Source organism: Aulonocara sp. 'chitande type north' Nkhata Bay, linkage group LG14 (assembly GCF_057382095.1).
Source record: "Aulonocara sp. 'chitande type north' Nkhata Bay isolate Kocher_YH1m ecotype deep benthic linkage group LG14, A_spYH_male_GT1.1, whole genome shotgun sequence".
Classification (NCBI taxonomy): Eukaryota; Metazoa; Chordata; class Actinopteri; order Cichliformes; family Cichlidae; genus Aulonocara; species Aulonocara sp. 'chitande type north' Nkhata Bay.
This window is the reverse complement of record NC_141357.1, coordinates 25,316,633-25,335,332: the sequence shown is the minus strand read 5'-3', so window position 1 is coordinate 25,335,332 and position 18,700 is coordinate 25,316,633. Positions and strand designations below refer to the sequence as shown.

Here is an 18,700-nt window from a genome sequence, read left to right as displayed (position 1 = left end):
TTTTACTTTATGTATTTCCTCTAGGCCAAATTATTAAGCGCTATAAATATATCTCCTATCATCTCTATGCTGACGACATCCAACTATACTGTTCCTTCAAAATGTCTGAGTTTTATAAATTGTCTAATTTAAGTAATTGTCTGACAGAAATCAACAAATGGTTATATGACAATTTTCTCCAACTAAACTCTGATAAAACAGAAACTCTAATTATTGCTCCAGACCATATGGTCCCAGAAATTAGACAGCATATCAGCTTCTTAGACCCTTACGTAAAATCAAGCCTTAGAAATCTCGGTGTCTTATTTGACAGCTCGATGTCGCTCGAGCAGCATTCTAAGCAGCTAGTCCGAAACTGTTTTTATCATTTACGGAATATTTCTAAACTCAGACTAATGGTATCAAAGCTTGAACTTGAGATGATTATTCATGCTTTTATTTCTTCTCGTTTAGACTATTGTAATGGCCTTTTTACTTGTTTTAACAAATCAGCCTTAAATCGTCTTCAGACTGTGCAGAATGCTGCAGCACGTCTCTTAACAGGCACCAAGAGAAGATCGCATATCACTCCAGTCTTGGCCTCCCTTCACTGGTTGCCTGTAAATTTTAGGTTTCAGTTTAAAATTTTAGTTCTAACCTTTAGGGCCCTGCATGGTCAGGCTCCTCAATATTTATCTGACCTGCTGAAATCACATACACCTTCTCGGGCTTTAAGGTCATTAGATCAGAGACTGTTGGTGGTACCACGCACTCGTTTTAAAACTCGTGGTGATCGGGCCTTTCAGACTGTGGCACCACGGTTGTGGAATTCTCTCCCACTGTCTCTTCGCTGCACGGACTCCATTGATTGTTTTAAGAAACAGCTGAAGACATTTTTATTTAGAAAAGCATTTGATTAATTTCTTCTTATGCTGTTTTTATAGTTTTATTGTCTTACATTGTTTTATTTACTGTTATATTGTTTTATATTCCCATTTTCTGTGTTGTAAAGCACTTTGTGATTTTTATCTGTGAAAAGCGCTATATAAATAAATTTTACTTACTTACTTACTTACACAATCCAACACAGGAATGTATTTTAAAAGAATGATGTTTCATTCCTCAAATATAGTTGCAGAGACTTGGAAAATTGTTATATTGCTCTAAAGCTGGTCTTGCAACATGTGGCAATCCAGAAGCTTAATAACTCGTTACACATCTTTCTGTATGGGAAATCCCTGCAATAGGAACTGACATTTAAAAGCAAGAAAAGGAGCAAGTGAAAAAAAGTGTGAAGGAAAAGGGATGTTTACAGAGTGGGTAGATGAGGGAAACCAGAGAAGGGTGAGACATAGTTTTGGTCTGTGGTATGAATTCCATACTTAAACTAGAATGCTAGCAGCATGAACATGGAAACTGAGATGTCTGGAGAGCCCTGCTGGGTGCTGACCAACAGCGGTTTCAGACAGTACTCTTCTGTTAGCTCACAGTCTGCTTCACTTCTTTGAAGCTGCAAACTTGGCAACAAGTAAAGTCCCCAGAAAAAATGTAGTCACACTCCTGCTGATATTTTGCTGCCTATGGGTGGAAAACCCTTTCAAAACAAAAATGTAAAAAAAATTCTCATTCTGTTACACACACAGCCTTTTTAGCCTTGTGGGAATACACACACACACACACACACACTTGCTCATACAGTCGATTGGTGTTTCTGTCAGTATCTGAGCTACGACTAGAATTTCACACCAGCAAAGTAGAATCCACACATCCACACCACACCATCCATTTTTGCACCTTTCTTCAAGGTACAATCTGTCATTCTGGGATGGTGGTTCCCTGAGTTATTGCTTTTCAGTGTTGTGTTTAATCATCTTTCAGTTTGAGTTAATATTTAATATGTAATTAAAGATTACAATAAGGTAAGCACCTGTAATTCAGATGAAAAGCTCATATAATTATTCATCTCTACTTTCAAAAGCCCTAAAAGTTTTCTTTTTCTTTTTAAAGTGAGCCTTTAGTCACTACCTAGAAGCAAAGTATTTGCACCAGGGAAAGTACATAAATCAGCTTCAACCATAAACTGGCTGAAGTTTTCAGAAAGTGAAATGTTGAAAGCAAGAGGGTCCTAACAAATTTAGAAGTGTCTGGTGTGGTACAGTTTTTATATATAAGAACTTGTATACAGATTTTAATGAGACCATATTCCACAGTGTTTATCTTGAGGGCGGTGGAAGTACTTCACTCTGGGTTCTTACATCTGATTATGGATGCAGATGTGGTACTTTGGTCCCCAGAGAATAATCAGATGGACCAGTGCAGCCTATTTCTGTTTACCTAAGCATTTTTCTTTCAGTTATACAAACACCCAACTAAAAACATCAAAGTACCTCTAAATTATTAGGTCCCCAAGGGGACATGTTTTCAAACGAGCTCTTTCACCCAATTAGACGGCATCAGCAGTGTGGCACTGCCACTTTACGCCTTAGGCTGATGCTTTTTTTTAACTGGTGGGTGGGTCAGCTACATAAGTCTTACAATGCATAGGGGTATTAGCATATTTTTAATCAATGTGCTGTCATTATGCTACACAGAGCTTAACTGAACCATACCAACTGTATTATTTTAAATTCTTTCATTATTTTCTTATGTTGCTCAATCATTCCTTGAATTTTAAGCCTACTGAATGTTGCCGTTTGACTGGCTTCCCATATTCTTTTTGAACCCTAATTATTTCCAGTAGAAGAAGACCAAGACAAAGCTGGAGGACTGCTGTAAAAGAGTCATATGTTTGCAAATTACGTTCCTTTACTTAGACACATCTCACATCACATGACAGCATTTCCTCGGTGCCTCTGGAGCTAAAGCTTAATTTACCACTCTCCAATAAAGCCAGTGTGTAATTTAGATGCACTCTGGAGGAGCTGGAACACAGCTGAGGAAACATTACACAGCTATAAATTAAAAAAAGAACAGCACCAGCAGAAGCTCATTACAAAACCTGAAACCTGCTCCAGTTTACTGTGACATTGATGGTTTTCTATAAACATCTATTTTCACTGTTATGTAAGGTGTCAATTTTTTAACTAGCTACAGATTCAAACAACCTTGATTTTGTTAGAGAACACGAACAAAAAAGGTTTATTTTCCAGAAACACACTACACCTTCACTGACCAGTTCACCTTCAGTTCTAAATGTGAATTAGAATTCTTTTGCTGTCATTATACAAAGTACAACACAATGATAAAGTGGCTACACCTTGCAAAAAAACAAAAAAAAAACAAACAAAAAAAAAACAAAAGAGAAAAGCAAAGAAAAAAACATACAGTAATTTACACAGTAAATATAAAGACATACCACGTATGGTGATGAGATTATGGATAGTGACAAAAAGCAGGTGCATGTATTTTGAAGTTTCACTGTGATTTAATCAATAATGGACAATATTACACAGAGTATTCTAATAATTTAAGATATTGCTCATTGGGAGTTTTCCCTTCCCACAATCTTCTGAGCTGTGTTGATGATCTGCTGAATCCTGCTCCCCTCTGCTTCGGTACAGCCCCTGTACCATGCAGTGATACAGCATGTCAGCACACTCTCTGTGGAGGAGCAAGTCTCTGTTGTGTCTTTCTTGTGACTGCTGAGGTATTTGGAGTTCAGGATAGGTCAACAGAGATGATGGTACCCAGGAATTTGTGGCCATTGCCACAATTGATGTTGAGAAAGCTTCAACTCAGGGCTGTTCCTGAAGTCATAGGTGATTTCCTTTTCTCCCCTTTGCTCAGTGTCAGGTTTTTGGTGAACTCCAAGCTGAAAATTTCAGAATCTCATCTTTGACATGGCTTGGACATGGATATGGCTTCTTCTTGTAATAAGATTAAGCCACATGTTATCTTTTGTCAACCAACCAATAGATGGCATCAATAGACCCAGTTATGAAAATCTATGTCGTTCCAAATAGTGCTGAGAAAATACATGTAAAAATATGTAAAGGATTTAAATCTGAAAATCCTTTGAAAACAAATATAAGTGTCCCAGAAAATGAAATAAATTGGGTTCTTTTTATAAAACATGCAAAATGTCAAGGTTTAGTTATAAACAATTTTACATGACTTCACCTACTGTGGCTAGTCTGCCTCACATAAATGGTACCCTAGCAACCTCAGAGAGCACAATGACATCACAGGGAAAACAAACCCTCAACAGCTCTGAGTTCAGCAGTCGCTGGTAAAGTCATCATAAAGGCTGCTTTGGACACTCTCTGAACGTTTTATTGCTTTATATCTCATGTTGAAAATAAATGATAAACTTGTTGGGGTGATTTTGTTTCAAGTACAATGATGAAAATCTGCTTTCTATTTAGTTTGCTTTAAATATCTGGAATCTATGGGCTTTGTAAAGTGTTGTTTAAGGTTTAAAACATATTAGTATCTAATTCGTGTTTGTCTGTGAAGGTTCTCAGTCATCCAGGTCATCGTAGTCAAAGGAGCTTGCAAAGAAATGCGTCTGGACTTCTTTAAGTTACTTGGAGACATTTCACCTCTCATCCGAGAAGCTTCTTCAGTTCTAAGGTCAAATGGTGGGGAGTCCCAGATATAAACCTAGTGGGAGTTTCCCCCCACAGAGGGACAAAAGGACCCCCTGATGATCCTCTAATCACATGAGCCAATGTGTGAAAACGGGTGTGGGTCCCAATCAGCCAGAGTTTCGGGTGAGCTCATTGTGAAACCTGACCCCACCTTATCATGCAATTTCCTGAGGTCAGATGGCCCAGGATGTGAGTGGGCGTTAAGGCGTCTGGGGAGGGAACTCGAAACTGGATTATAGGTGGCAGACAGTTGGTTTCGTCAACCCCCGCTTCTGTTCAAAGATGGTCGCTCACAGTGGACATAGATGGCTTCTTTCACTCCTCTTTCAAACCATCTGTCCTCTCTGTCCAAAATGTGAACGTTGGCATCCTCGAAAGAGTGACCTTTGTCCTTAAGATGCAGATGGACTGCTGAGTCTTGTCCTGTGGAGGTGGCTCTTCTATGTTGTGCCATGCGCTTGTGAAGTGGCTGTTTGGTCTCTCCAATGTAGAGGTCTGAGCATTCCTCGCTGCACTGTACAGCATACACCACATTGTTAAGTCTGTGTTTAGGCGTTTTGTCTTTCGGGTGAACCAGTTTTTGTCTTAGTGTGTTGCTGGGTCTGAAATACACTGGGATGTCATGCTTGGAGAAAACTCTCTCCACCTTTTGACCTTAGAACTGAAGAAGCTTCTCGGATGAGAGGTGAAACGTCTTCAAGCAACTTAAAGAAGTCCAGACGCTTTTCTTTGCAAGCTCCTTTGACTAATTCATGTTTGTTTGTTACACTGGGCTTTTAGCACATCTAGCCCCCACCTTTGTGGGGACCAGATGTGACACTCTCTGGCCTGCCCCTTGGCCTGCCTGCTGCATTCTTTGTGCACACAGGTCTGTGCTGAGCACACAGAGACACTCTGTCAAATATGCCTGGTATCCCTCACTGGCTAGCTTCTAAAAGAGAGCTGTTGTTCATATTTTTCAAATCTCATGCTATTCACCCTGCTCTCCTGGTCAGTGGGTTTGGAGATTACCAAACAAACTTTAGCACCCTCATGAGACTTTAAAAGTAAAAAAATATGCCACTGCTGACCAGAGATGGGCAGTAACGCGTTACAAGTAGCGCGTTACTGTAATCTGATTACTTTTTTCAAGTAACGAGTAAAGTAAGGGATTACTATTGCAAAAATGGTAATTAGATTACCGTTACTTCCCGTAGGAACGCTGCGTTACTGCGTTACTAAAACCGTGATTCTTTTTGCGAGAATGTCTCATGACAGTGACGTAAGCGAGTGCGCCGTTAGTGACAACAGCTGTGTGCAGATCAACAGTGGATCACATATCGATTGTGGGAGAGAGTATGAGCATGCAGCGTTTAAAGCGTGGAAGTACTGACCTTACCTTTGAGTTTGATTCTATAAAAAGTGACAAAAACATTAGCGTCCAACATGCGTGGGAAGAAAACTTCTTTTTACAGCGAAAAAAAACCCTAAACTTCCGAGCAAGCACCGAGTGCGCTACGACGTAATGCGCAACTGACCGCGGCACACCTGCACCAAGGTAAACCTCCGCCTACCCTCAGTCCTGCTTTACAGGTGAAAATAGAGCAACAGGACCGCTAGTCTTTGACTTTATTTATTTTCTGCTGTGTTTTACTTGCATCTATTTGAAAGAGTGAGTGTAAACACAAAAAATGTTTTATTTTATGCACTGGAATGTGTAGAAAATAGGTTTAAATGTTTAACTAATTTATTCAAGTCAGAGAATGTTGCATATAATAAAATGTTTGCTTGATGCATAAAGTTAAAAGGTTAAAACTAATAAAACAAGTTAAAAAAAGAGACTTTTCCTTTTTTATTACATTTTGTATGATGGATTATGTAGAAAAAGTAGAATTGGGCCGAAAGCTCTAGCTTTATCACCTATTCAGGTTGTAAATCGTGTTTTTAAAAAGTAACTAAGTAACTAAGTAATTAATTACTTTTGAAAATAAGTAAAGTAAAGTAACGGGATTACTTTTTGGGGAAGTAATCAGTAATTAGTTACTGATTACTTTTTTCAAGTAACTTGACCAACACTGCTGCTGACAGGTGCGAGCAGCAAAACACATAACAAGAAATGTAGATATGTGTTACCACTTTGTATTCATAGCAGCTTTTTCCTATTACCTGGCTTATAGCAGGCCTTCTTGCCTCATTAGTACATGTAAGCAGATTGGTTCCTTAAACCGAATCATCAGGAGGTTGCGTAAGTGATAGCTAGTGATGTTGGGTAAATTCAGTTTTGATTTGAGATGAGGCTGCTACATACAACAGCTGAGCTAATTGTCATTTGACTTTCTCCATGCATCTTGCTGTGTAATCACAATGTCAAGTAGTATCAACACAGGAACACACATTAAACCACCACTGATTGTGCTGATTATTATGAATAATCTGGGTAGTTTTTACATAAAAATACTCACCTATATCAGTAATGACAACAGTTACTTGGAATTTTAAAAAACTTAATTGAAGAAACAAACAAAAAATGTTTTAACAATTCAAGACAACACATTGCAATTATAGGTATTGTAACAATTCATAAATGGTTATACTTGTGGTCATGGGAGGCATGAACTAGGCCACATAAGTAAGAACTGTAATACACAGTGTAAGTAAACAGCTGTACTGATGGTTTGAAATATGCATGTAAGCACTTTTAAAGGTATAACTTTACATTGTTATTAATTCTATATGTGACACCGAGCACAGTTACAATCATGTTGCATTTACTCTAAGATATATAGTTACAGTGTCATTACATATGTATTCAAAATCTGGAAAAACTTTTGTTCAGCACTTCTGTTGGTGCATCAGTCCTCATTTATAAGCAGTTGTACGGAGAACAACACTTCCACTAAATTGTGACAAATGGATGGATTTGTGGAAAAATCTGTTGCGCAAGCCAAGTAGTGTTTCTGGGTCATTCAGTGATGCAAATGCCAGACCTCAGACATGAACAGTGATTTGTAGCAATGCAGAGACAAATGCTGTTGCTAGGAAAACATCATAGGAGCAACAAACTGGAGCCTGACATGGAATGAACTACATCATTCACCGGTACAAACTCGGAGCCAGTTGGATCCACTGATGGTCTTGTATTCATGCCATTTCAATGCAGACAGTCAGCACACCTGTACTGGACACATGGGGATAATGAGAAATGAAGAATGTGCTTAAGTTAGCAGTATGACTCTGAGACCATTTCATAAGAGTTTTATCATAAATATGTAATGGCAGCAAATATTGTTTCATCCTTGATAAAAGCTATATATGCTGTAGCTCACTATTTTTAGCTAGACCAGTCTACCTCTATATGATCTCTATATGATCTGTGTCAAGTTGGTCAAGGTGGATAACCATATGGAAGGCAGACCCACGGGAAACTACACAGAGCAGCACACAAGTAGGAGCGGTAGCTAAGAAAAACCTTACACTGTCAAAACAAACTGTAGCCCACACATTTCAACTTTGTGGAGAGAGACCAATTTGAAAGCCAGCCAAAGAAAATGCATACATATACACATGCGCACATAAAGGCAAAAGACTGTGTCAAACAGACCACAAGCAAGGACCACCCCCACTGTTTTTCTTTCTCTCGCGCTGTAGTAAGAACTTTTGGCTAACGTCTTTAAACCTGTCATCATGACAAAGTGATCAAACATATAGTGGGGCAAAAAAGTATTTAGTCAGCCACCGATTGTGCAAGTTCCCCCCACTTAAAATGATGACAGAGGTCAGTAATTTGCACCAGAGGTACACTTCAACTGTGAGAGACAGAATGTGAAAAAAAAATCCATGAATCCACATGGTAGGATTTGTAAAGAATTTATTCGTAAATCAGGGTGGAAAATAAGTATTTGGTCAATAACAAAAATACAACTCAATACTTTGTAACATAACCTTTGTTGGCAATAACAGAGGTCAAACGTTTACTATAGGTCTTTACCAGGTTTGCACACACAGTAGCTGGTATTTTGGCCCATTCCTCCATGCAGATCTTCTCGAGAGCAGTGATGTTTTGGGGCTGTCGCCGAGCAACACGGACTTTCAACTCCCGCCACAGATTTTCTATGGGGTTGAGGTCTGGAGACTGGCTAGGCCACTCCAGGACTTTCAAATGCTTCTTACGGAGCCACTCCTTTGTTGCCCGGGCGGTGTGTTTTGGATCATTGTCATGTTGGAAGACCCAGCCTCGTTTCATCTTCAAAGTTCTCACTGATGGAAGGAGGTTTTGGCTCAAAATCTCACGATACATGGCCCCATTCATTCTGTCCTTAACACGGATCAGTCGTCCTGTCCCCTTGGCAGAAAAACAGCCCCATAGCATGATGTTTCCACCCCCATGCTTCACAGTAGGTATGGTGTTCTTGGGATGCAACTCAGTATTCTTCTTCCTCCAAACACGACGAGTTGAGTTTATACCAAAAAGTTCTACTTTGGTTTCATCTGACCACATGACATTCTCCCAATCCTCTGCTGTATCATCCATGTGCTCTCTGGCAAACTTCAGACGGGCCTGGACATGCACTGGCTTCAGCAGCGGAACACGTCTGGCACTGCGGGATTTGATTCCCTGCTGTTGTAGTGTGTTACTGATGGTGACCTTTGTTACTTTGGTCCCAGCTCTCTGCAGGTCATTCACCAGGTCCCCCCGTGTGGTTCTGGGATCTTTGCTCACCGTTCTCATGATCATTTTGACCCCACGGGATGAGATCTTGCGTGGAGCCCCAGATCGAGGGAGATTATCAGTGGTCTTGTATGTCTTCCATTTTCTGATGATTGCTCCCACAGTTGATTTTTTCACACCAAGCTGCTTGCCTATTGTAGATTCACTCTTCCCAGTCTGGTGCAGGTCTACAATACTTTTCCTGGTGTCCTTCGAAAGCTCTTTGGTCTTGGCCATGGCGGAGTTTGGAGTCTGACTGTTTGAGGCTGTGGACAGGTGTCTTTTATACAGATGATGAGTTCAAACAGGTGCCATTCATACAGGTAACGAGTGGGGGACAGAAAAGCTTCTTACAGAAGACGTTACAGGTCTGTGAGAGCCAGAGATTTTCCTTGTTTGAGGTGACCAAATACTTATTTTCCTCCCTAATTTACGAATAAATTCTTTACAAATCCTACCATGTGAATTCATGGATTTTTTTTTCACATTCTGTCTCTCACAGTTGAAGTGTACCTCTGGTGCAAATTACTGACCTCTGTCATCATTTTAAGTGGGGGGAACTTGCACAATCGGTGGCTGACTAAATACTTTTTTGCCCCACTGTAAACTGTTAGCAAAGGTCAGAGGTCAAAGTTCAGCGTCAACTTGCCTGTGCATCAACCAGGCAAGGGGAGCATCTTCACACAGCTTTAAGACCTCGTTGTTAAAAGTTTGATATTTTCCTGAAAACAAGACTTTCTTCCATTCTGTCCAACTCCATTCAAAGTTACCACAACCTCACAGGTCTTAAGCTTTTGCCTAAAGCAGTTTTTCTCTATCTGCTCTCAAGTTTTTACCACAGGGTGAAAAGAGTAGTTTGACGCTGCTGGTATGTTAGCAGTGTTTACGTTTGTGGTTGATCGGAAGACTATGCGAGTGAACAGAGGGGGATAGTGTTGCAAAAAGCTCAAGTCTTGTGTTATGCTTTGTGTTATGCTTTTTCCTCTATTTTAGGTTTTGTTTTCAAATATTTAACTTTTGTAATTATCTATTAATTACTTGATATATTTGAAGACGTGAAATAGTGTCTGTTCAATGGAATTGAATGAATAGTCACTTGAAGCAAACCTCTGATAAAATTCTACAAAGTTTATAAGAAACTGTCAGTTGATCACAACCTACATGCTAAAGACACAAAAGTCGCCATGATCTGTCATATCTGCAGGTGTAGGTGCATGCCAGGTAGAGTTCTGGACCCAAAAATGCTGGACTGAACTAAAAAATTGCTGCTTTAATGCTGGAAAAACAGGCCACCCAAAAATAAAAGGCAAAGGACAAACTAAACAGGCACAAAACATAAAATAAACTGATTCACTGACAGGAAGGAAAACAGGTGGACAGAACAAACACCTGCTATGCATGAGAACATGACAGCGAACATAGACAAGGGAAACACAGACAATATGTACACAAAGAGGATAACGAGGGAAGCAGTCACAGGCGGGAGCACAACTGACACTAATCTGAGTGATGTGACAGGGGAAGCAAAACTGAACATAATACACAGGAAGCAGGAGATTATCAAAATAAAACAGGAAGTACAACCACTGAGACTAAGACACGTGGGTTTGACATGGGACCGGAGAGAACAGAAGGACGTGGGTACATGACTGCGAAGGCTGAAAGACACCGATATGAGACTAGGAAGACTGAGCTCCAGAGACACAAAAACAGACTAGAACATAAACCAAAGCAAACACAAAAACTGGGTTGAGTACCTGGGACCATGTGGTTGTGTTCGGTGGGGATTTTCTCCTCAAGGCTGAGGGGTTTGCTGAATGAGGATTTGAGGCAAAATAATTTGGATTCTGTTTATAGTTTATGCATCTGAAACTGTCCAATAAACATTTTTCAGACATAGTTTTGACCAATATTCGGAGACAGTGAAGTTAAGTTAACCAAAACTGGAAATACTGCAAAGTCTAGTTGTTCTTAATTGTGGTGTGTTTTTGCATAACTGCCATTTTTGGTCTGCATCTTTAACATGTGATTTTGCCCATACAGTTCCCATACAAGGTTACAAAAATGACCTTTCTTGGAAGTAAGCTGTGATTCTTTTAAATAAAACTCTGCAGTGGGTAGTGCTGACTAACTTATGTCAGACCTGAGTTCTAAATTTTACATTTTATATCTATGAAAACCAAAGCCGAAAAAAGTGGGGAAACCAAAGAGACAGACAGATTAGTGTTAAACTGAAAAGAAGCATATGTAGATCCTGGGTCCAATCCAGGAGAACGCATGCTTGATTCAGTCCTGATCAAACCCAGATGTGACGAGAACATAGCTGCAGAAAACATGACTGGATAGAAATATGGCGGATTGGAAAAATGACCTTACATATAATATTTTAGTTTATAGAGAGTTTAGAAAGTTTTATTTGACTCCACATTACTAATAGATGTAGGCAAAACAAATTTAGAAAAGCATTTCTAGGAACTGAATACTGCTGATAATGCCAGTCTTATTCCAGACACAGGAAGTTGCAGCATTGCCATGCTAGCTTCTGGCATTCAGGAAAATGAAGGGCAGAAGGCATCAGAGTAATGTGCTAAACAGAGAAGTAAATATGGGCCTTTATAGCCAGTGCTCATCAGCAAATCATTCATGAAATTATAAAACACACCTTTCTAAATATCGAGCACAATATTCTGAAACTGTAACTGGACTGAACATCATTACTTGTGCTTATTATTTTTTAAATACTAATATTTACAGCTTAGGTTTTAGTGAGTAATTTTCTTATTTACTGTGTTTTTAAGGTACAGAAAATGTTTCTTTTAAAAATGTTGAGCATGTGACATATAATTAAGATTATTAAACTTAGAACCCTTTAAAGTCTTCAAAACCCTTCATGAAAACAAATGCAGGTCACAAAACAGTATGGCAAGGCGGAGATGAGAATGGTTTGTTCTGGGGCGGATTATTGCCATCAAAATGGTAGTTTTGCCCAGATTTTTGTACATCTTTCAGTCAATCCCAGTGTGCATTCCCCAGTCATATTTTAAAAAGCTGGAATCTATTGTATCCTCCTTTGTTTGGTCGGGTAAGGTTCCTAGAATTTCCAAAAAACATCTTGTTAAACATAAGACTTGTGGTGGCCTTGGACTCCCAAATTTTAGATTATATTATATGGCTGCACACTTAAATATTTTTTCATTTTGGCGAAGGTGTACTCCAGGTGCTGATTTGGATGGTTGATGATGGAACACCTGTCTTGTAGACAAACTTGTCTTCCAGCCCTGCTTAATAGCCCGATAAAAGTGAAGAATACACTATATGGCAGAAATCCTGTGATTCAAAATTCAGTTAAGGTCTGGAACCAACTATTGGGCACAGTAAAGGCTCCTAAAATGTATTTGGATGCTCCAATATGTAACAATCATGGCTTCAGGCCCGGGCTGGAGGACATCACGTTTGTGACATGGCAGGGAAGAGGGATTTGTTCTCTCAAAGATATTTACATTGGACATTTTCCATCTTTTCAGCAATTGAGGGTGAAATTTAATCTTCCTAATTCACATTTTTTCAGATTTTTACAGTTAAGACATTTCATCAAGGCATCTATTCCACAATACAATTTGATTCCTCGAAACTCAGTGCTTGACAGCTTCATGTCAGTTGAGCCCTATACTAGAGGTGCTGTGTCTCGCTTTTACAGGGCCTTACTAGATATATACAGTCCTTCATCTAATACTTTTAGGGAGCAGTGGCAGGAAGTCCCATGTACCAGTCATTAGCCTGATGGATAAACTTAAGTGAAATATACTCTGTCTTAACATTCATGTATGCTGTATTACCACCTTGTTGACTTGCTGTCCACCTTCTATTGTGTTCTTTTGAAGGTGATTGTTGTATACTGCTCAATTATAAAATCAGTAAAAATATATTGAAAAAAAAAAAGAAGAATGGTTTGTTCTACTATTCGTTCGTTCGTTCGTTGTTTTCTAAAAGGCATTTGGACCAGACTTAAAATATCTCATCACAGATGGCTGGTGTTTCTTCAGGCTCTGACTGTCACGGTCTGACTGGGGCAGACCGTATGTGTTGCAGAGGAGGACTCAAACGCAGACCAAAACGTGGTGTGGATTAACAAAACAAGCCGTTTATTGAGGTTAGCAACGAGGGTACAAAATAATAGGGCATCGGTGAAAACTAAACAATAACCTAAACTGGGTGAACTAATAACAAAACATGAAAAACCTTAACCATAGTGAACTGACATGGGTACCTGGAGATGAGACATGGATGAGCAGACGACCTGACAATGGCATGCAGAAAACAAAGGGCTTAAATACATACATGAGGTGATCAGGGGAGGTGGAGACACATGGGGGAAACAGCTGACAGACATAAACCTAATGACAGGACCAGGAGAGGAAAGCTAAATACAATAAACAAAGAACACATGACATTGTCAGAATAAAACAGGAAATACTAAAACTAAAACATGACAACACAACTTAACAGACCTAATATGTGATGAATAAATACAAAACCCCAAAACATAGAAAACCCAGGAACAATAACTGCCTAAACTAAAGGCAGATAGGAAATAACACAAACTAAATCACATAACAAAATGAGACAAATACAAACATGAACTCAGAGCGCTGGGTCAGAGACCCAGCCTGTGACACTGACTCCAGAAGAGGGAAGTTAGAAGGTGAGCCTGTCTAAATGGACACGTTTATTTCACATCATGGAACACGGTTATAACCGTTGCAATCAAAATGACATGGGAAGGCACTGAGTTCAAATTCTGAATGGATCTCTGAGCGGTGGAAAAGTTTTACATCAGTGAAGCAGCTGCCAAAAACCCCTTGATATTGTTTCACAATGGAAGAAAAGGTATTACTGCCATATGCCTCCCAGCCGTTCTTTTTTGTTGTTCTTTTTTATTTTTTCCTGTGTGTGTGTGTGTGTGTGTGTGTGTGTGTGTGTGTGTGTGTGTGTGTGTGTGTGTGAGAGAGAGAGAGAGAGAGAGAGAGAGAGAGAGAGATTTTCCATTATCAAAATCTAAGCAACGCAAGATATTTTCAATGTTTGCTGAAAAACTGTAAACATGCTATATCATATTTAGGTGGAAGCTAGCGAGCTAACTCCCTGCTAACTTCTAACTCCGTTAAATGCCATAATTGTTACACCTGGTAGAGCAGCCACACTGATCATTTTATTACATACGAAAGAATTTAGACAGTTTTTCAACTCTCAGTGATCAAGCAGTGATCATTTGACTTATGGACCTGCAGCGGAGTTTGGGCCCAGACACAGCTAAAGACCGGATAGTTTTATAGAGAAATGTAAATAGCTATTAATATGTGTTGGTTATAATACAATGTGTTATTTGTCCCCTGACTGCAAAGACTTGGGAGAACAATTTAATAAAAATAAAAATTACTGCCTGAAAAAATGCCTATACAAAGTAGAAGCAGTGAAAGTTACAAAATAGTTGTAATTTAAATTAAAGGAAGCTAAAAAAAAAAGGGGGGGGGGCGGGGGGAAGCTGATTCACTTGTATTATAGTTTTAAAAAATGGATTTATATTCAATTTAATGAATGTTTGTGTCTGATTACATAACTCTGGAAATGACACATGACAGGAAAGTGAAAGAAGAAGGCAACAAGGATAACTTCCTGACCTATACATCACTAGCAACTCACGCCCTGTTTTTCAAAACTTTGAAACTAGGAGGACCAGACAGTCTATATCTGGTAAGAATTGGAAGTATTAAAGAGCGAGGGACCATTAAACCCAAAAGACACCACGCTGGGACTTGATGTGGATTCACTGACAGAATGCAGGAGAACTTGTCAGGTGAAAAACAGAACCTTACAGCCTATTTTTAATAAAGGTGTTTAATTTGATGTTTAGCAAATTTTGAAATAATTCTGTAGCAGTCTTTGCTAAAATATACAAAAAACAGGTGTTAAAAATTGTGCTGGTGTATTGCACAGTGTTTGTTTTCATGAACATTGTGCAAAATGGCATCAGCAAAACAACGCTGTTTATTTCTGATGTTTTTAGCCACTTCCTCCATACAGCATGTGGCTACACAAAGATTCACTTTTTCATGATTAAGATTCTTGAGCAACTTAAAGAAAAACAACTTCCTCTCCCATTTTTTTTCAGGCAACATGGAGAGAAATACAGCTTTCCCCCTGTTCGCTGGCAATCACAGCCACGCCAACAGCACTTGCTCCCGTGACAATGTTTTGAAGAATGTGGTTTTTCCCATTCTCTACTCCTTTCTTTTCCTGGTGGGAATGTCACTCAATGGTCTGGCAGTGTGGATATTTCTTCGCATCCCCTCGCAGTCTCACTTCATCATATACCTGAAGAATATTGTGGTTGCAGATGTCATCATGACCTTCACATTCCCTTTCAAGGTTTGGTATTTCATAGGTTATTTGTAAGTATTTTAATGTTTTTTCTCATCGTTTTAATTTCTAAGAAATGATTATGAGCCTGAGTTGTAAATATAATTAAGCAAACAAATTTGCTGTTGGTAAGTCAGAATCATGAGTTCTGAACTACAAAGAAATCAAGCAAGAAGTGATTAGTTTTAAATTGTAAGCCCCTAATGAATAAACATCTATTAACTCTAAAGATCAGATTTTTAATAAGAGAGTTTCCTGTGAGAGAAAATTAAAAGACAGACAATTTATGAACCATAAATTTCAGGGTAATCCAATGAAAATAGGTTCCATCAAACTTAGAGATAGAATTTGTGGTTTGAATGTGGAATAGGTGTTTGACAGCACAAATGTTTGTGTTTCTGCAGGTGTTGTCAGACTCCAACATGGCGTCCATTGGCCTACGGATATTTGTGTGTCGAGTTTCCTCCGTGCTTTTCTACCTCAGCATGTATATCAGCATCCTCTTCTTTGGCCTGATCAGCATTGATCGCTGCAGAAAGACCCTTAACCCATTTAAGGGCACTAATTCAACTCGGCTGAAACATCGAAAACTCCTTTCGGGGGCCATCTGGACTTTCCTCGTAATTCTCTGTCTTCCCAATGTAATCCTAACAAGTAAAACCCCGACTTCTCGATATTTCCAGTGCAGCAAACTGAAGACAGAGGGGGGGCTACGTTGGCATGAGATAGTAAATCATGTCTGTCAAGTGATTTTCTGGGGCAACCTGTTAACTGTGATAGTTTGCTACACTCTAATCACCAACGAGCTGTACCGTTCCTACTCACGCACAAAGTCTCACAGCACCGGAGGCTCGATATCTCAAGCTGCAAGTCGGGGAACAGTTAGAAAGCCTCACAAGGCCAAAAGAAAAATGAATGCAAATGTGTTCCTGGTTCTGGCAGTGTTCTTTGTGTGCTTTGTGCCATTTCACTTTGCCCGAGTGCCATACACAATAAGCCAGACCCGAGCCAAAAGCTTTGACTGCAAACTCAAGCTCTTCTTCTTTCAGCTGAAGGAAAGTACACTTTTCCTCTCATCCCTGAATTCTGTCCTGGATCCTCTCATCTACTTCTTTCTCTGTAAGTCCTTCAGGACCACTCTGTTTAATACCCTGCACCTACGTCCTGGTACTTGTAGCTGGCTAACAGGAAGAGGATCAGATACCGACATGTGCAGCTCCCCTCAGGGAAACTCCACTGCTAGTACATAAAATCACTGGACCGGAGAAAGACATGAAGGCATTTATGATGACGTATAGTAAAAAAGTCAACTAAATCCAAATTCAACTGTATGACATGCTGCAAGGGACAGATATAGTGATCTAAAGCCTGTCACTGGCTGTAGAAGAGTAAGCCACGGCCCATATTTGTCTTTATTACCAACTCATAATATTACAAAAATACTAATAGCATTAAACCATATATTTGATTTTACACAGTCTTTGAAAACAATGTGAATCAGCATTACCACAATGAGAAGCTGAAACGAATCAACACATGTTCGCAGTGTTGCCGATGTTTGCTTTTCTAGTCTTCTTCTCTGTCACTTTTTCTTACTTCTTCTTTCTACTTCTGTTGAAGTTGGACATAACATTTTGGGGATTTTTTTTTATTCTCACACTGTCAACAAAAGAAGAATTGAGAAGCAGTCATAATACTAACTTTAAGACTTCCAGAGAATATCTTACTGTGAAACTATAGCAAAAATCTGTATAATGAACCCTAAGTATTATATGCAATCGCCTTTTAATATACTGTGATGTCTTTATGCTGCACGGGGGTGCTTGCTGCTTGCATTAGCACTGAGTGAGATTTAAGGATAAGTAAACCATAGAGCAGATTATGCAGTCTTGTTATTATTGCTATTCTGAAGCATTAAATGAATTACAACGAAACTAAAGTTGGAATGGACATATCAGGGATCTCCAAAAACAAGCGCTGCTTTCTGTCATAACTGCATAGCAAAAAGATAGTTGTTTAAAAGGTTTGCAGAAACACATTATGAAACAAAAATAAAGGAAGTCAAGTGTTGATTACAGCTTTTCTGTGGCTTTTTCTCACACAGGCTATTATTCAACCCTGCATCGCTCTTTTGTAATTATTGTAGGACTGTCTACTTCTATAAAAATCTATTTAATTATTCACATTTCAAAACAATACCCAACTCAATTTTTAAAAAAAAGTCCAAAAGAGATAATACACATTAGTAATAAATGCTTGTAATAAAACAACCTCGATTTCCATCTTCATAAATCACTTCCCTCTGGCCTGAAAACACAAGGCCTACCAATATGTGTCATTTGAATCTGCTCACAGATTTGCATCTCTCTGGTTGAAAAGGCACATAGACACTTTCAATTCATTTTTTACTGCATTAATCTTTCATGTTGTGCAGTTTGGAGTTAAGGACTTGACCATTCCTTGTGGTGAGTGGCTTAACCCTATTTTCACTATTAGCTGAAGCTAAATATATATGTAGGACTGGTTAACATCAGAGTGATAAATCGTTCGTATGCTTAAATGTTGTTTGTTTAAAAAGAGCATAAGGTCTCTTTATGACTTAACAGTGCATTTGTATAGCTTCAGTTTTGTTTACCTGTGTCCCTGCGTGTCTCTGACTGAGAAAAACAATCAGGTCTGCTCACTCACACAGGACACGCGTCGGCTCTTCATGAATTCAAGCTGAAACATATTTACTGACATACATGTGTAACTCACTGAGAACAGAATCATGTTATTGCCATCACCAGGAACCAAACTGTCAGTAAGTACTTGACATGTTAAGGAACCTATGAAGCAAATGGTTTGTATTAGGCTGAAAGGGAAGCGCCTCAGTACACTTCACGAGATAAAGTAAGGTTGTGACTCAATGCATCTATAGGTGCTTGCATGTGTTATGTACTGCATTCAGTGAGGCAAAAATAAAACCTTCAGTGGCAAAACAGCCATCATTCAGGATGCATTCAAATAGTGTGGGGTAGCATTCAAA

The 18,700-nt window shown here is 39.1% G+C and overlaps 1 protein-coding gene across 1 annotated transcript; it reads left to right on the top strand.

Annotated features, from left to right (window-relative positions):
• The first annotated feature begins 14,978 nt into the window (after window positions 1-14,978).
• p2ry12 (purinergic receptor P2Y12) lies at window positions 14,979-17,733 on the top strand. Its single transcript, XM_086262831.1, has 3 exons — window positions 14,979-15,109; window positions 15,425-15,681; window positions 16,077-17,733. The coding sequence occupies exons 1-3, from the start codon at window positions 15,091-15,093 to the stop codon at window positions 16,920-16,922; spliced, it is 1,122 nt and encodes a 373-aa protein (XP_086118957.1). The 5' UTR covers window positions 14,979-15,090; the 3' UTR covers window positions 16,923-17,733.
• Window positions 17,734-18,700: the final 967 nt, after the last annotated feature.

Bases quoted from the DNA above. Each gene is read 5' to 3' on its own strand.
- p2ry12 (XM_086262831.1), top strand. The intron at 15,682-16,076 runs GTTTGGTATTTC...GTGTTTCTGCAG, and splicing joins CCTTCACATTCCCTTTCAAG to GTGTTGTCAGACTCCAACAT.